At 41.1% G+C, this 16,258-nt stretch overlaps 1 protein-coding gene across 1 annotated transcript; it reads left to right on the top strand.

Moving 5' to 3' along the window:
• The first annotated feature begins 772 nt into the window (after window positions 1-772).
• Window positions 773-7,870, top strand: LOC124006362 (C-type lectin domain family 9 member A-like). Its single transcript, XM_046316336.1, has 7 exons — window positions 773-984; window positions 3,870-3,950; window positions 4,645-4,752; window positions 4,839-5,108; window positions 5,239-5,399; window positions 6,761-6,888; window positions 6,990-7,870. Exons 1-7 carry the CDS (start codon window positions 921-923, stop codon window positions 7,126-7,128), a joined length of 951 nt encoding a protein of 316 aa, XP_046172292.1. The 5' UTR covers window positions 773-920; the 3' UTR covers window positions 7,129-7,870.
• The last annotated feature ends 8,388 nt before the right edge of the window (window positions 7,871-16,258 follow it).

Genomic DNA, 16,258 nt, shown 5'->3' on the forward strand with positions numbered 1-16,258 from the left:
TAGGAGTCAGGCGCAGGAGAGCATACACACACACACACATAGTCCACCAATACAAAATTGGCACAGATGAAAATCCAAAACTACGCTCTCGAAGGAACAGAAACTCGTGTCAATACAGGGAGGAACAACCACAGTTCCGACACTACATACACGTACTTAATAGCGAAAACAATAAACAGCATAGATAATCGAACGCAAATACACACAAGCCTAATTGAAACCAGGTGTGAAAAGGAACAGACAAAATAACCAGAAAAGGAAAAAGGGATCGGCGACGCCGAGCGCTGCCCGAACAGGGAGAGGAGTTACCTTCGGTAGAAGTCGTGACACCACTTCAACCTCGATCCTATGGTTGAAGTGAAAATCTATTGCAGACATATGGGAAATGAATTACAGACAAATGATAAACGCATTACAACATTTTCTGAAGTCTTAGCAAATCAGGGTATTACATTTTACTTTTAAACCAGTCAACCACAATGTGGATTGGCCAACTTCTCAAAAAACGTCTCAATCAACCACTGACAAGAGGGTATGGCAAGTCTTCAGAGGTATCCTCACACTAAAACAAGTGAGCAGAGAAAGAGAGACACTCCGATTTCTATTTCTGTACAAAACTATTTCTGTTTTCTATTCAAAGTTGTAGGCCAATGGTTTTCCATACAGATTTTCATACTGACTTCTGCATTGTCATTCAGTACCATCATGACAGTACGCCCATGGCACTTCAACACAACTTCCTCTTCTCCGTCAGATGGAACAGTGAAATTGTTGTCTGACATGAATAACGCAAACCAGAGTCAAAGCAGAGGTACTAATACAGGTCCTAATAGGGATATAAAAAACAGGGTCCACCCTATAATATAGTTCAACACTGGGTAAGGTTTATCTGTACACACTGTTGACGACAAGTCTAAAGGATGGCAGAAGAGCTGCATTATTCTTCCGTGGTTTTCAAGAATCCCATCGTTTCTTCGCCGAAAGGTGGGTCTTGGCCTTTCTTTCTCATCTCTTCATCAATGTCACTGTCTTCTTTTAGTTCATTTCTATCGGTTTACAAAAATGTTATAGACGGAAGACTATAACAACCACAATTATTTGTGAAAAATCAAATTGGAGGGTGCTTAAAGAAAGTGAGCCAGATATGGCAGCTATTTATGCTGAATCATGTTCATGTTTTTTTTGTCTTTGATGGCAAATCTACTCTGCCATTACGTGTTAATCAAATATCTTTGATTAAATCAAGTTTAAAAAAATGATTTAATACATTTTAGATTGAGGCTGTAAAGTAACAAAACGTGGTTAAAGTCAAGAGGTCTGAAAACTTCCAGAATGTACTGTATAAACTGAATTAGCGTAATAACTGAACAAATATTTAATGTCAACAGATTTGTTTACTGTCTCTTGCACAATGATATTTCTTCGTATTGGTATTTGGGCTGAGATGCATGTACATCTGGAATGGAATGAAAGAATGACGCCAGAGGGGATGGCTGATGTTTTCCTGTGTGTTTTTTCGCATCGTAACTTATTTTGTACCTAATGTTGATGCTACCGTCTCTTATGACCAAAAGAGCTTCTGGATATCAGAACAGAGATTACTCACCTCGAACTGGATGAAGACTTTTCTTTAATGAGTTTGACGCAAAGGATATAATGCTGCTCCCGGACAAGGCCCAAATCCCCGTCATTCGCATGAAGGAAATAAGGAAATACAGGGGGTGCGGATCAAGGTACCTTGTGAGAATTTGTTTGCGAGTGGGTAACTGGCCTCTACCATCCGTTCTATTGGCCAACGTTTAATCACTGGAGAATAAACTGGATGATCCCAGTTCAAGACTATCCTACCGACAGGACATTAAAAACTGTAATATCTCATGTTTCACTGTGTCGTGGCTGAACGACACAGATAATATACAGTTGGCTGGGTTTTCTGTGCATTGGCAGGACAGAACGGCTATGTCCGGGAAGACGAGGTGGGGGTGGGGGTGAGGGTGTGTGTCTATTTGTCAATAACAGCTAGTGCGCGATGTCTAATAAAGAGTAGCTCATGAGTACCTCATGATAAACTATCTACCAAGAGAGTTTTCATCTACATTTTTCAGAGCTGTTTATTTACCACCACAAACCGACGCTGGCACTTAGAGCGCACTCAACGAGCTGTAAAAGGCTGTAAGCAAACAAGAAAATGCTCATCCAGAATTGTCGCTCCTAGTAGCCATGGACTTTAATGCAGGCAAACCTATATCTGTTTTACCTTGTTTCTACCAGCATGTCATATGTGCAACCAGAGGAAAGAACTCTAGACCACAACGGTGTCGTCAGCAAAAAGAGTCCTAGAAGTGTGGTGCCAGGACAACAACCTCTCCCTCAACGTGAGAAAAACAAAGGAGATGATTGTGGACTACAGGAAAAGGAGGGCCAAACACACCCCCAGGGCACAGGAAATGAAAACACACCCCCAGGGCATGACAATGCCTTTTCCTACTCAGGAGACTGAAGAGATTTGCCATGGGTCCCCAGATCCTCAAAAAGTTATACAGCTGCACCATTGAGAGCATCCTGACCAGTTGCATCACTGCCTGGTATGGCAACTGCTCGGATTCCCACCATAAGGCGCTACAGAGGGTAGTGCGTATGATCCAGTACATCACTGGGGCCAAGCTTCCTACCATCCAGGACCTATATACTTGCCAGTGTCAGAGGAAGGCCCAAAAATCTGTCAAAGATTCCAGCCACCCAAGTCATAGACTGTTCTCTCTGCTACCGCAGAGCAAGTGGTACCGGAGCACCAAGTCTAGGTCCAAAAGGCTTATCAGCTTCTACCCCTAAGCCATAAGACTGCTGAACAATTAATAAAATGGCCACCCGGACTATTTGCGTTGACCCCCCCCCCCCCTTTTTGTTTTTACACTGCTGCTACTCGCTGTTTATTGTCTATTCATAGTCACTTTACCCCTACCAGTGTTATACCACTGCACTGTGAGTTTATCTATGATATTATTAGAAATGATTAAGTGATTACAGGTCAGAGGTCACAGGACTAAGATATGCAAATAACAGGGTTGAGATGTGCAGCAAGTGGCTGGATATAGGTTACTGTTGGTGACTTGGGTTAATACAGGACTAGGCAACGTGGGTAACAGGGCTGAGATAGTAAGGCTACAGGGATGAGGAGTTTTGGCAAAGAAACTGGGGTCTATGACTAACAAATAGGGCAATTAAGGCTAGGATATGGGTGTATCGGTAGTTGACTGTATGAATATTAGGGTACTGACATGTGTATGTTAGGGTTAGGGGATGGGGGTAACTGGGCTGGGGTGTGTGGGTAATTGGGCTGGGGTGTGTGGGTAATTGGGCTGGGGTGTGTGGGTAATTGGGCTGGGGTGTGTGGGTAATTGGGCTGGGATGTGTGGGTAATTGGGCTGGGGTGTGTGGGTAATTGGGCTGGGGTGTGTGGGTAATTGGGCTGGGGTGTGTGGGTAATTGGGCTGGGGTGTGTGGGTAATGGGCTGGGCTGGGCTGGGGTGTGTGGGTAACTGGGCTGGGGTGTGTGGGTAACTGGGCTGGGGTGTGTGGGTAACTGGGCTGGGGTGTGTGGGTAACTGGGCTGGGGTGTGTGGGTAACTGGGCTGGGGTGTGTGGGTAACTGGGCTGGGGTGTGTGGGTAACTGGGCTGGGGTGTGTGGGTAACTGGGCTGGGGTGTGTGGGTAACTGGGCTGGGGTGTGTGGGTAACTGGGCTGGGGTGTGTGGGTAACTGGGCTGGGGTGTGTGGGTAACTGGGCTGGGGTGTGTGGGTAATTGGGTTTAGGTGTGTTGGTAAGTGGACTGAGGTACTGTATCTGTATTAATTTCTATTCCCCACAGAGAAAAAAGAGGAAGAAACAGCATATGCTGAAGTAAAGGCTAAGGGAAGTGCAGTCACTCAACAAAATCCTGCCACAGCAGGTGTGTTTGAGAGAGAGGGCTAGATTCAATCCGTACTGTGGAAGATCTGAGTTATAGCATGATTAGTCTCTCTAGAGATCCAGGTTGCCTCCTACAATTTTCAAATGTTCCGGCTTAACACCGTCTGTCTGTACGTAACAGAATGTCAGTTTGGCATAGAGGAACTACGTCACTGCCACTTATCCGCTTGAATAACATACTAAATAGTAGCTAGCGAGATGGAGATCACAGAGGTTATTTATTAATGGTAGCATTTTGCAAGTGGCTCGTCATTTGTTTCAAAGTGCAACGTTCTGACACGCCTGCCTCGTGATTTGTTGGGAGAGTTGTCTGTTTATCCTTTATTGAAATTGCTGAAAGATTCTGTCGTTGACACCAGACCTTAGTCATTGCTGTTGCCAGACTTACGAGACTATGGTGCAATAGAAATATTAAGGTCATTTCTGAATTACCCGACTAATGCAGTGTTTACTGTGAATGCAGAGTCTCCACAAATGTCTTTCAAATTTCATTCACGCTACAGCACAAATCTTCCATGGGCCGGATTGAATCTACGCCATAATCAAATTATCCACCTTTTATTGTTCAATTATTAGATTTCATCAGCTGATGGAATAATGCTCACCATTAAATGTATATTCTTATGCTAACAGCATGGTTATAATAACATGACTCTTATCTTTGCTATTCCTAGTGGACGAGAAGTCTGCTCTCCACTCTCAACCCTTTCGAGGACCGGCAGTGTGTTTGGGGCTTCTTTGTGCCCTCTTAGTTTCAGCCATTATAGGCCTCTGTGTCTACTGTGAGTATGTGGATCATAAAGTATTATGGATTTTGGAGGGGTGTAGAATGACATCGTAGAGTAAACATGTCCTTCTCTCTCCATAGTCAGCACTGCTCTCTCAGAGCACAACACAAAGTTGGTGGGGGAACTGGCGGCCAATCAGGACCTAATGAATCTCAATAGCAATCTGAGTAGAGCCAATCACATTTTGCAGAGTGATTACACCAATGTCAGCACCACAAACCGACGTTTAGCGGCAGAGAAAGAACATGTGTCAAGAGAGAGGGATAGACTGAACTGGAATCTTCAGTTCATATTTCAGTTTGATGACTTTCCGGTCAAGAAATATTGTTCACAAAACGTTGGCTCAGGAGGTAATCCCCTTTCTTGTACATTAAAATACATCACTTATTAGATATTACACTTAAAATGAATATACAGTATTAACAAAACTAATTTTGTTTATATTGTAGCGTTAATACTGTAAATGTTTTATTGTTGTAGAGAGAGTGTGTAACTCTTGCCAAGATAGCTGGATTTTGTTCCAATCTAGTTGTTACCTGATTGTGCAATATGACCCTCCATGGAAGACCTGGACAGAAAGCCAACAATATTGCAAACAAGAGAATGCTGATTTGCCCGTCATTGGCAGCCGAGCAGAACAGGTGGGACACTGGTGCAAACAAGAGTTTATAGCAGTGGTCTAAAGTACTTGAGTAAAAATACTTTAAAGTACTACTTAAGTCGTTTACTTTACTTTGAGATTTACTTCACTACATTCCATTAGAAAATGTTATACTTTTTACTCCATACATTTTCCTTGACACCCAAACGAACTCATTACATTTACATTTAGCAGGACAGGAAAATGGTCCAATTCACACACTTACCAACAGAACATCCCTGGTCATCCCTACTGCCTCTGATCCGGCGAACTCCCAAAGCACACATGCTTCGTTTGTAAATTATGTCTGAATGTTGGAGTGTGTCTTTGGCTAGCCGTAAATTTAAAAAATAAAATAAATGGTACCGTCTGGTTTGCTAAATATAAGGAATTTGAAATGACTTCCACTTTTACTTTAACTTTTGATACTTAAGTATATTTTAAACCAAATACTTTTAGACTTTTAGTCAACTAGAATTTTACTGGGTGACTTTTACTTTTACTGGAGTCATTTTCTATTAAGGTGTTAGGTTGAAATGACCAGAGTAAGAACTCGACAGACACTATGAAACCTTAACCCAAGTTTATTCTCCCCAAAGGATCGAACAGCTGAATCGACAAAAACATGTCGACAATAGTAGTGGTATTTGTACCTCGCTTTGGGTGGAGTCCCCTCCTTCTCGCCAAACATTGTATCTTTATTGCTCGGCAGGAAACTAAGTGATACAGGCAATAAACTTTTCTTTCTCCCTTAAAGTGACCTGACCTCGACCCCCTTCATCACTAATCCATGGCTCTCTCCCCTTATCAATGCCTGGTACATGTGATCACTTTCCCTACACTCAGTACATTCCAAGATTAAATGCACCCACCATATACCTTCCCCCTACAGATAGCCATTAACCTCTGGTGTAGCCCCTCGGCTATGGCACCCCTCAGGTATCTAGTATAACTAATGATAAATAACATTTCAAGTTCAGACATCCAAACCCATCAAAGGTATCTTCACTTGTACTCAAGTATGATAATTGGGTACTTTTTCCACCATGGGTTTAGAGGGACAGATTCACTCAACCTTTAAGTCAATCAAACAATGAAAACGACTGAAAAGTGAAATAGGAACTAGATTCAAATGTGTGATAGCTATGAGCTCAGGGTACAGCAGTCAAAACTAAAAGACAAAAAGGACCAAGCCCATTACAATGCTACTTCCTGTTGTGCTCTTTGTTATTTCTCATTTGGACCTGATTACATTCACGAGATACAACATTTACACACTGCCTTCCGGAAAATGTGGATATGACTATAAAATGTACCTTTTCCCTAACACTTCATGTGTGGTTTCACTCACTTCTCATTAAGGAATTCATTCATAACCACACTAAAGAATACTATGATAAGTACCATGGGTATTGGATCGGTTTGACGGACAAAGCTGAAGAGGGCAAATGGCTCTGGGTTAATGGAGGTCATCAGAATCTGACTGATGGGTAAGGACGTTTTATTCAGTGTAAACACAACAAAGAAACCTTGTTAAATCATTATTTGACTCTAATTTGTTTTCATTAATGGTGGTGTTCTTTTTTCACAGGTTTTGGAACAGTCAAACTGGGGGTGATTGTGTGTTAACTATCCCAAGCAATGCACCGTTGGCTAATTGGAATGCTGTACGGTGTGATATGCAGAACAGTTGGATCTGTGAGAGTAGAGCATTAATATGGTCAGATTAAATTGCAGGGACACTCTCTTAAGAGGTATTCTCACATACTGAGCTCCAATATATTGTATTATATTATCTTATATTATTATATTATCTTCCTTTGAGAATTCCATTAAGTTGTATTCTTCTCATTGAAGGACCCCTGCATCTGCTTTTTGGGGTCAAATCAGATTCACTCAATTCAGGAAGTGATTTTAATATAGAATTCACAAAGGAAAACCTTAATTGGCTGACGCAAACACAGGTCTGTTTTGTACGTTTTTGAAATGTTAACAATCAACGATCTGTTTTAATGTAGCTTTGGTGAATTTAAAAAATAATGTTTTGTTTTGAGCTTTCATATAAATCAGGGACATTTTCTTTCATATCAATTATTTCATTATGACAATGAATAAGTGCTCTTATATTGTCTTATTGTATTATGTTTCATACAGCTATTTCTATGTTCACAATCAAAATCAACTGTATGTATAGTAGTGTTTTTGTATAACATTTGTTTTGGCCTTTCATAGATCGGAAATCATATAATATTCAGTTTACAAAGTAAAGCTGGACTTGCCATCCAAGATTTTCTTCCTTCAATTTTGAAACATCTTAGCATATGAAGTACAAGTTTATGATGATGCCTTCACCACCATACTCCACCGTAGGGATGGTGCCAGGTTTCCTCCAGACGTGACTCTTGGCATTCAGGTCAAACAGTTCAATCTTGGTTTCATTAGACCAGAGAATCTTGTTTCTCATGGTCTGTGAGTCCTTTTGGCAAACTCCAAGCTGGCTGTCATGTGCCTTTTATTGAGGAGTGGCTTCTGTCTGGCCACTCTACCATAAAGGCCTGATTGGTGGAGTGCTGCAGAGATGTTTGTCCTGGAAGTTCTTCCATCTCAACACAGGAAATGTTAAGCTTTGTCAGATTGACCATCGCATTATTGGTCACCTCCCTGACCAAGGCCCTTCTCCCCCGACTACTCTGTTTGGCAGCCAGCTCTAGGAAGTGTCTTGGTGGTTCCAAACTTCTTCCATTTCAGATTGATGGAAGCCACTGTATTCCTGGGGATCTTCAATGCTGCAGACATTTTTGGTACCCTTCCCCAGATCTGTGCCTCGACACAGTCCTGTCTCGGAGCTCTACGGACAATTCCTTCGACCTCATGGCTTGGTTTTGCTCTGACAAGTACTGTCAACTGTGGGACCTTATATACACAGGTGTGTGCCTTTCCAAATAATGTCCAATCAATTGAATTTATGACAAGTGGACTGCAATCAAGTTGTAGAAGCATCTCAAGGATGATCAATGGAAACAGGATGCACCTGAGCTCAATTTTGGGCCTCATAGCAAAGTGTCTGAATACTTATGTAAATATGATATTTCAAATCAAATGTATTTATAAACTCCTTCTTACATCAGCTGATATCTCAAAGTGCTGTACAGAAACCCAGCCTAAAACCCCAAACAGCAAGCAATGCAGGTGTAGAAGGAAAAACTCCCTAGAAAGGCCAGAAACCTAGGAAGAAACCTAGAGAGGAACCAGGCTATGAGGGGTGGCCAGTCCTCTTCTGGCTGTGCCGGGTGGAGATTATAACAGAACATGGCCAAGATGTTCAAATGTTCATGGATGACCAGCAGGGTCAAATAATAATAATCACAGTGGTTGTCGAGGGTGCAACAGGTCAGCACCTCAGGAGTAAATGTCAGTTGGCTTTTCATAGCCGATCATTCAGAGTATCTCTACCGCTCCTGCTGTCTCTACAGAGTTGAAAACAGCAGGTCTGGGACAGGGAGCACGTCCGGTGAACAGGTCAGGGTTCCATAGCCGCAGGCAGAACAGTTGAAACTGGAGCAGCAGCACGGCCAGGTGGACTGGGGACAGAAAGGAGTCAACAGGCCAGGCATGGTCCTAGGGCTCAGGTCCTCCGAGAGAGAGAAAGAAAGAAATAATTAGAGAGAGCATACTTAAATTCACACAGGACACCGGATAAGACAGGAGAAATACTCCAGATATAACAGACTGACCCTAGCCCCCCGACACATAAACTACTGCAGCATAAATACTGGAGGCTGAGAAAAAGGGGTCGGGAGACACTGTGGCCCTTTCCGATGATACCCCCGGACAGGGCCAAACAGGCCCTTTAGGTTATTTATGTTTCTTTATTTTTAATACATTTGCTTGGGGGGATTTGTGTGTAGATTGATGAAAAAAATACGTATAAATCCAAAATGTGGAAGAAGTCAAGGGGTCTGAATGCTTTCCGAATGCACTGTATAAGTTATATTCTTCAAGAATCGATGGGTACATATCATTAATTTATAAGTCCAAAAAATGATGCCCCTTTAAGTATCATGCAAATGTGTGACATCACAGAGTGTAGTAGGGAAAGCTCATTGAGCAAAAAATACACGGACATTACGGTGCTCATATCTAGCAACCTCATATCTGATATTGATATCACATTGTTTAAAATATCCATGTTGAGAATATCAACAATACAGAACACTGTACAAGAATCGGCATATAAACACCAGTTTAAAAAAGGATTTCTAATATCAATTCCACTATAAACCTCTATTGTTGAATTGCGGAGTCTATTGTTGACAGGAAACAAAACGCCCTTTTTTTTCATGGTTTTGCAAAAATTTCAGTTGAGTCCAGATTAAATGTACCGTATTTAATTTGATGTTTTCATTTGTCTATGAGATTAACTGAACATTGGAGCTCTGCCACAAGCTCATCAATGGCTGATCACTTTGCCTCTCCAACAATCTTGGGCAAGTCCTCATCAATCTTGTTCCAAATTATTTACTTTTTTTTAGAGGTATGGACTCAATGTGTAACCTATCCTCTACTGTCTGCTTGTCCTCTTTGTATCTTTTATTTTAGGTTCCTCCTCCACTGTTCTCCCTTCCTTTCTCTCCTCTATTCCTGCATCCTGTTACTTTTTCTTTTTTGGAGGAGAGTCCTCCACAGTTTCTGATTGGTTGGTTTCTTGACATTAGTGTGTTCCAGCTCCACTGGATCCTCCTCTTTGTTCTTGGATGACTTCTTCTTTTTGATATTGGTGTCTGAGTCAGTCACTTGGAGAAACTCACGATTTGACTGACATTAATGTTTTGTAGAAGATGGTCTCTGCAAATACATTTGCAATTATTTTATTAAATGTGTACACAATGGTTTTAGTTTATCTGATACACACATATCATGAGACTATTTTGTGTACAAAGTAAACAGATCAAATTCATCTTATTGGATAATTGATGGACTGAATAAAGGATTGGGAATGACAAGTTGTGTAGCTATTTTCTCTGATCCATTATGACCTCACTACTACCCTCTGGTGACAGTATTTCAACATTACAGCAGCCCACATGCACATTGTAGCAACCCTGCATCCATTCAATCTCTTAGTGTTCGCTCAATAGTGTACTGAAGATCTATTGCATTCCTATGGGGAATTACTTAATATATCTATTACAGACAAATGGGAAAAGGATTACTACATTTTCTGACATCTTAGCAAGTTGAGGCTTTTCCTTGAACTTGTAACCAGTCAATGTGGCTCGGGTCAACTTATTTTTTAAGAATCCACCAGTGACTGGAGGGTATAAGGAGGGAAAGGCAAGTCTTCAGAGATATGCTCACCATAAAGCAAGAGAGGAATGAAAGAAAATCCTATTTCTGTTTCTTAACATAGTTATTTCTGTTTCCCACATCTTTACAGCTTTCCATATTGAGTACCACACAGCAATGTTACCATCATGACACGTAAACATACCCGTTTGAGTCAGATGTGTGAATCTGTACAGTGAAATGTCAGTCTGTGAAGTAACCTCATCCCCAGGCTCAATTGCTACAGAGAGAGAGAGAGAGCCGGCCGGGTGGAGATTATCTGTGAGTTATTCATGCAGACCAGAGTCAACCCAGAAGTACTTATACAGATCCTATTGAAGATAGTAACAACAGTAGTCCCACTTGTAGAAATAGAGTGTACCCAAACAAGCTTCAGCCCAGCTTGAACAAAAAAAAGGGAATCAGGTGCTCGACTGAGGGACTTGAAAATCAAAAAAGGCCTTCCTCACCCCAGGATACTTCAACGGGTATATAAACACCTTTAACGGGAAAATAAAGAAAACGGGGGAAAATAAAGAAAAAGTGCTTATGAAGGCGTCCAATGACGAAACATAAGCCTGTTCGAATTCTGCTTTAAATAAAACAGATCAATACAGACAGAGAACTATTTTTCTTTATTTTCCTGATAGTCACCTGTTGAAAAGTCCTGGAGTAAGGAATGCTTTTTAACAGTAGTCACACATGTATTTCAGACACCGTTGGTTATGACTGTCTTTTTATCTGAAGGATGCCAGAAGAGCTGCATTAATATACAATGGTTTAAAAAAAATCTAAAATGGTCTTTACCAAAAGCTGAGTCTTAGCATTTCTTTCTCTCTTCATCTTACTCTTTTTTAGTGCATTTCTACCAATTAAGCTAATTCTCACTGCCAGACCTAGCACTAAAATGGTTTTATTTAAATCGCCATGTTTTTTAATCTTCAAATTGATGGATGCTTAAAGCAAGCGAGCCAGTTATGGCAGCTATTTAGTCCAGATTATTTGAATGTTTTATCAATTCCGTGTTGGAGAACATTGATGCCAAATGTATTGTAAATGAAGTTTTAATCAAGTGACAAGTTACATTCTTACCACAGTAAAAACGAATGGAAAAAAAAGATAAAAAGGAAGAACATACGCTATATGTTGAAGTAAAGGCAAGGGGGGAGGGCACCAAGTCAACCTGGTCCTGCATGTGTGTTAAATAAGAGATCAATATCCACCATTTGTTCAATTATTAGACTCCTTTGAATGATAGCTTACTGTCAGATTCACTAATGAAGCATGTTAAAATGTAACTATAATGCACTCCTATCTTTGCTATTCCTGTGGAGGACAGCCCTGCTCCCCACTCTCAACCCTTTCGAGTCATGGCAGTGTGTTTGGGGGATTCTTTGTGTCCTGTTTGTGCTAGCCATTATACCTCTCTGTGTTTACTGTGAGTATGTGGATCATAAAGACAAAATCATATGACATTTGGAGAGGTGCAGGTTGAGTAAGTATGTCCTCTCTCTCCACAGTCAACGCTGCCCTCTCAGAGCACAACACAAATGTGTTGATGGAACTGGAGCAGCTAACAGATGAGTATATAACCCTACTGGCAGCCAATCAGGACCTAATGAATCTCTACTGCAAGCAGAGTGTAGCCAATCAATTGCTTTTCAATTGCTGAAAACCAGCAATTGAAGGCAGAGAGGATGAACTTGTCAGGAGACAGGGATGGGCTCAATTGGACTCATGGGGGTCATGGGGGTCATATTTCAGTTGAAGACTTTCCCAGTTGATAACTACTGCCCATAGAAAGATGCCAACCCCAAAGTTAAAGTTTCCATCCTAGTTAATATTTTCTCATATGCTGATGGTCCAGAATGTATGTCACAGTGATGCTTTATGTTACTTTAAAATGTCAAAAACACTATGTAGCTGATCGTAGTGGTCCTCTGTTGCCCAGTTGATAGAGCATGGCACTTGGCAGGATAGTGGGCTTGCTTCCCAGGACCACTCATACAACAAATGTATACACGCATGACTGTAAGTCGCTTTGGACAAAAGCATCTGCTAAATGGTATATATTATTATTATTATTATATTCCTTTGCATGTTTCATGTTGCACAGATAGAGAGGCAAACCTTGTCAAATTGGCAGGGTGCTGTTCCAATCTAGTTGTTACCCGTTTCTGCACATTAAAGTCCCCCTCTGTCACCTTTGGAGGACCTGGCAAGGAAGCAGACGGCACAGATAGGACACTACTACAGGTAAATGCTTTAAGGGAGATTCACACAGCCTTTACATGGTTACTCAAGCAATACAAATGTACAAAAAGTGAAATAGGAACCATATTAAAATTTGTGATACAGTTGAAGTCGGAAGTTTACATGCACTTTAGCCAAATACATTTAAACTCAGTTTTTCAAAATTCCTGACATTTAATCCCAGTAACAATTCCATTTTAGGTCAGTTAGGATCACCACATTATTTTAAGAATGTGAAATGTCAGAATAATAGTACAGTGATTTATTTCAGCTTTTATTTCTTTCACAACATTCCCAGTGGGTCAGAAGTTCACATACACTCAATTAGTATTTGGTAGCATTGCCTTTCAATTGTTTAACTTGGGTCAAACGTTTTGGGTAGCCTTCCACAAGCTTCCCACAATAAGTTGGGTGAATTTTGTCCCATTCCTCCTGACAAGAGCTGGTGTAACTGAGTCAGGTTTGTAGGCCTCCTTGCTCGCACACGCTTTTTCAGTTCTGTCCACACATTTTCTATGGGATTGAAGTCAGGACCTTCTGATGGCCACTCCAATACCTGGACTTTGTTGTCCTTAAGCCATGTTGCCACAGCTTTGGAAGTATGCTTGGGGTCAATGTCCATTTGGAAACCCATTTGTGACCAAGCTTTAACTTCCTGACTGATGTCTTGAGATGTTGCTTCAATATACCCGCATAATTTACCCCCCTCATGATGCCATCTATTTTGTGAAGTGCACCAGTCCCTCCTGTAGCAAAGCACCTCCACAACATGATGCTGCCATCCTGTGCTTCACGGTTGGGATTTTGTTCTTCGGCTTGCAAGCCTACCCCTTTTTCCTCTAAACATAACGATGGTCATTATGGCCTAATAGTTCTATTTGTTTTTCATCGGACCAGAGAACATTTCTCCAAAAAGTACGATCTTTGTCCCCATGTGCAGTTGCAAACCGTAGTCTGGCTTTTTAATGGAGTATTTGGAGCAGTGGCTTCTTCCTTGCTGAGCGGCCTTTCAGGTTATGTCGATTATTTAGGACTCGTTTTATTGTGGATATAGATACTTTGTACCTGGTTCCTCCAGCATCTTCACAAGGTACTTTGCTGTTGTTCTGAGATTGATTTGCACTTTTCGCACCAAAGTACATTCATCTCTAGGAGTCAGAACGCTTCTCCTTCCTGAGCGGTATGACGGCTGCGTGGTCCCATGGTGTTTATACTTGCATGCTATTGTTTGTACAGATAAACATGGTACCTTCAGGTGTTTGAAAATTTGTCCCAAGGATGAACCAGACTTGTGGAGGTCTACCATTTTTTTCTGAGGTCTTGGCTTATTTATTTTGATTTCCCCATGATGTCAAGCAAAGAGGCAGTGAGTTTGAAGGTAGGTCTTGAAATACATCCACAGGTACACCTCCAATTGACTCAAATGATGTCAATTAGCCTATCAGAAGCTTCTAAAGCCATGACATAATTTTCTGGAATTTTCCAAGCTGTTTAAAGACACAGTCAACAGAGTGTATGTAAACTTCTGACCCACTGGAATTGTGATACAGTGAATTATAAGTGAAATAATCTGTCTGTAAACAATTGTTGGAAAAATGACTTGTGTCATGCACAAAGTAGGTCTCCTAACCGACTTGCCAAAACTATAATTTGATAATAAGAGATTTGTGGAGTGGTTGAAAAACAAGTTTTAATGACTCCAACCTAAGTTTATGTAAACTTCCGACTTCAACTGTTTATAGCTACTGTATGTTCAAAGAAACTCCCTCACAACAAGACGTTCATTAACACTGCTACATCTGTGCTCTTTGTTATACAGTATGAAAGTGGTACTTCCTGTTGTCTCGTTTTGTAGGCTAAGAATGGGCTTCAAATAAGACCTTTCTAACTTTCAGGCGATGTGTCTTACTTCTAGAGCGTCAAATATGTTGATAAAAGGAATCGGGTATGAGCAAATCAATACACGAACACGAATAGAATTGTATATATATCTTATACCCTGAGTATACAAAACATTAGGAACCTCAGTTTGTCAGGGCGTGAACTCTACAAGGTGTTCGAAAGTGTTCCACAGGGATGCTGGCCCCATGTTGACAATGCTTCCCACAGTTGTGTCAAGTTGGCTGGATGTCCTTTGGTTGGTGGACCATTCTTGATACACACAGGAAGCTGTTGAGTATTCAAAAAAGAAGCAGCTTTGCAGTTCTTGACACACTCAAGCTGGTGCACCTGGCACCTACTACCATATCCCATTCAAAGGCACTTCAAAAATAATGTCTCGCCCATTCACCCTCTGAATGGCACTCACTGTCCATGACTCAAAGCTCAACATCCTTCTTTAACCTGTCTCTTCCCCTTCATCTAAAGTGGATTTACCAAGTGACATCAATAAGTGGTCATAGCTTTCACCTGGTCAGTCTGTCATGGAAAGAGCATGTGTTCCTAATGTTGTGTACACTCAGTGTAGAACTGCCTTTTCAATAATTTGATTGTGTAAGCTTGAAGCCCATTCAAAAAAGTAGGGGACTGACTACAGGAAGTAGGAAGTACTTTCATACCATAATCTCTTTCATTTGGACCAGATAAGGTGCATATATCCATAACGTTTAGACACTGTCACGCTGGCTCACAGAACTGCGGCTAACTGTTAAATGTAGTCTATTTACTCATTTGTATCGACTTTGAGTTTCTTAATTTCTCATTCAAGAATTCATTCTCAACTCTCAAACCTACTATGCTGATCATGGGTACTGGATTGGCCTGACTGACATAGCAGAAGACAGTCAATGGCTTTGGGTTCATGGACGTAATCAGAATCTAACTGATGTGTAAGGACATTCCAATCAGTATAAATACAACAAAGAAGCATGTTGCCTACAACTCTCCACCAAGGGCTGGATTCAATCGGTACCGTCGAAGGTCTCCATTGTAGCTCGATTGAAATTTAAAATCAGTGTTCCCACGTTCGCAGACTGCATTCACGGTAAACGCTTGCATGCCGGACCAATCGGAAACCATTACCTTCAAATCTTAACGTGGATCTTCCTCGACAGATTGAATTCAGCCCTAAATCATTATTTTATTCAGTTTTTTCATTCATTGTATTCTTTTCATAGGTTTCGGAAGCATCAACCTGTGGGGTCATGATTGTGCTAACTAACCCAAACAATGCACCTTCGTCTAATTGGAATGCTGAATCATATGGTCAGGGTAAATTGAGCCACGTTCACAGTCAAAGATCTATTATAAAGAGTATATAAAAAATAAACACTCATTTGTGTA

Source organism: Oncorhynchus gorbuscha, linkage group LG19, assembly GCF_021184085.1.
Source record: "Oncorhynchus gorbuscha isolate QuinsamMale2020 ecotype Even-year linkage group LG19, OgorEven_v1.0, whole genome shotgun sequence".
NCBI lineage: Eukaryota > Metazoa > Chordata > Actinopteri > Salmoniformes > Salmonidae > Oncorhynchus > Oncorhynchus gorbuscha.

What these genes read in the sequence shown, in the direction of transcription:
- LOC124006362 (XM_046316336.1), top strand. Translation starts at nt 921, where the DNA reads ATGGCAGAAGAGCTGCATTATTCTTCCGTGGTTTTCAAGAATCCCATC. An exon ending in CATCGTTTCTTCGCCGAAAG is followed by an intron (nt 985 to 3,869) that starts GTGGGTCTTGGC and finishes TATTCCCCACAG; the next exon opens with AGAAAAAAGAGGAAGAAACA. An exon ending in ACAAAATCCTGCCACAGCAG is followed by an intron (nt 3,951 to 4,644) that starts GTGTGTTTGAGA and finishes TGCTATTCCTAG; the next exon opens with TGGACGAGAAGTCTGCTCTC.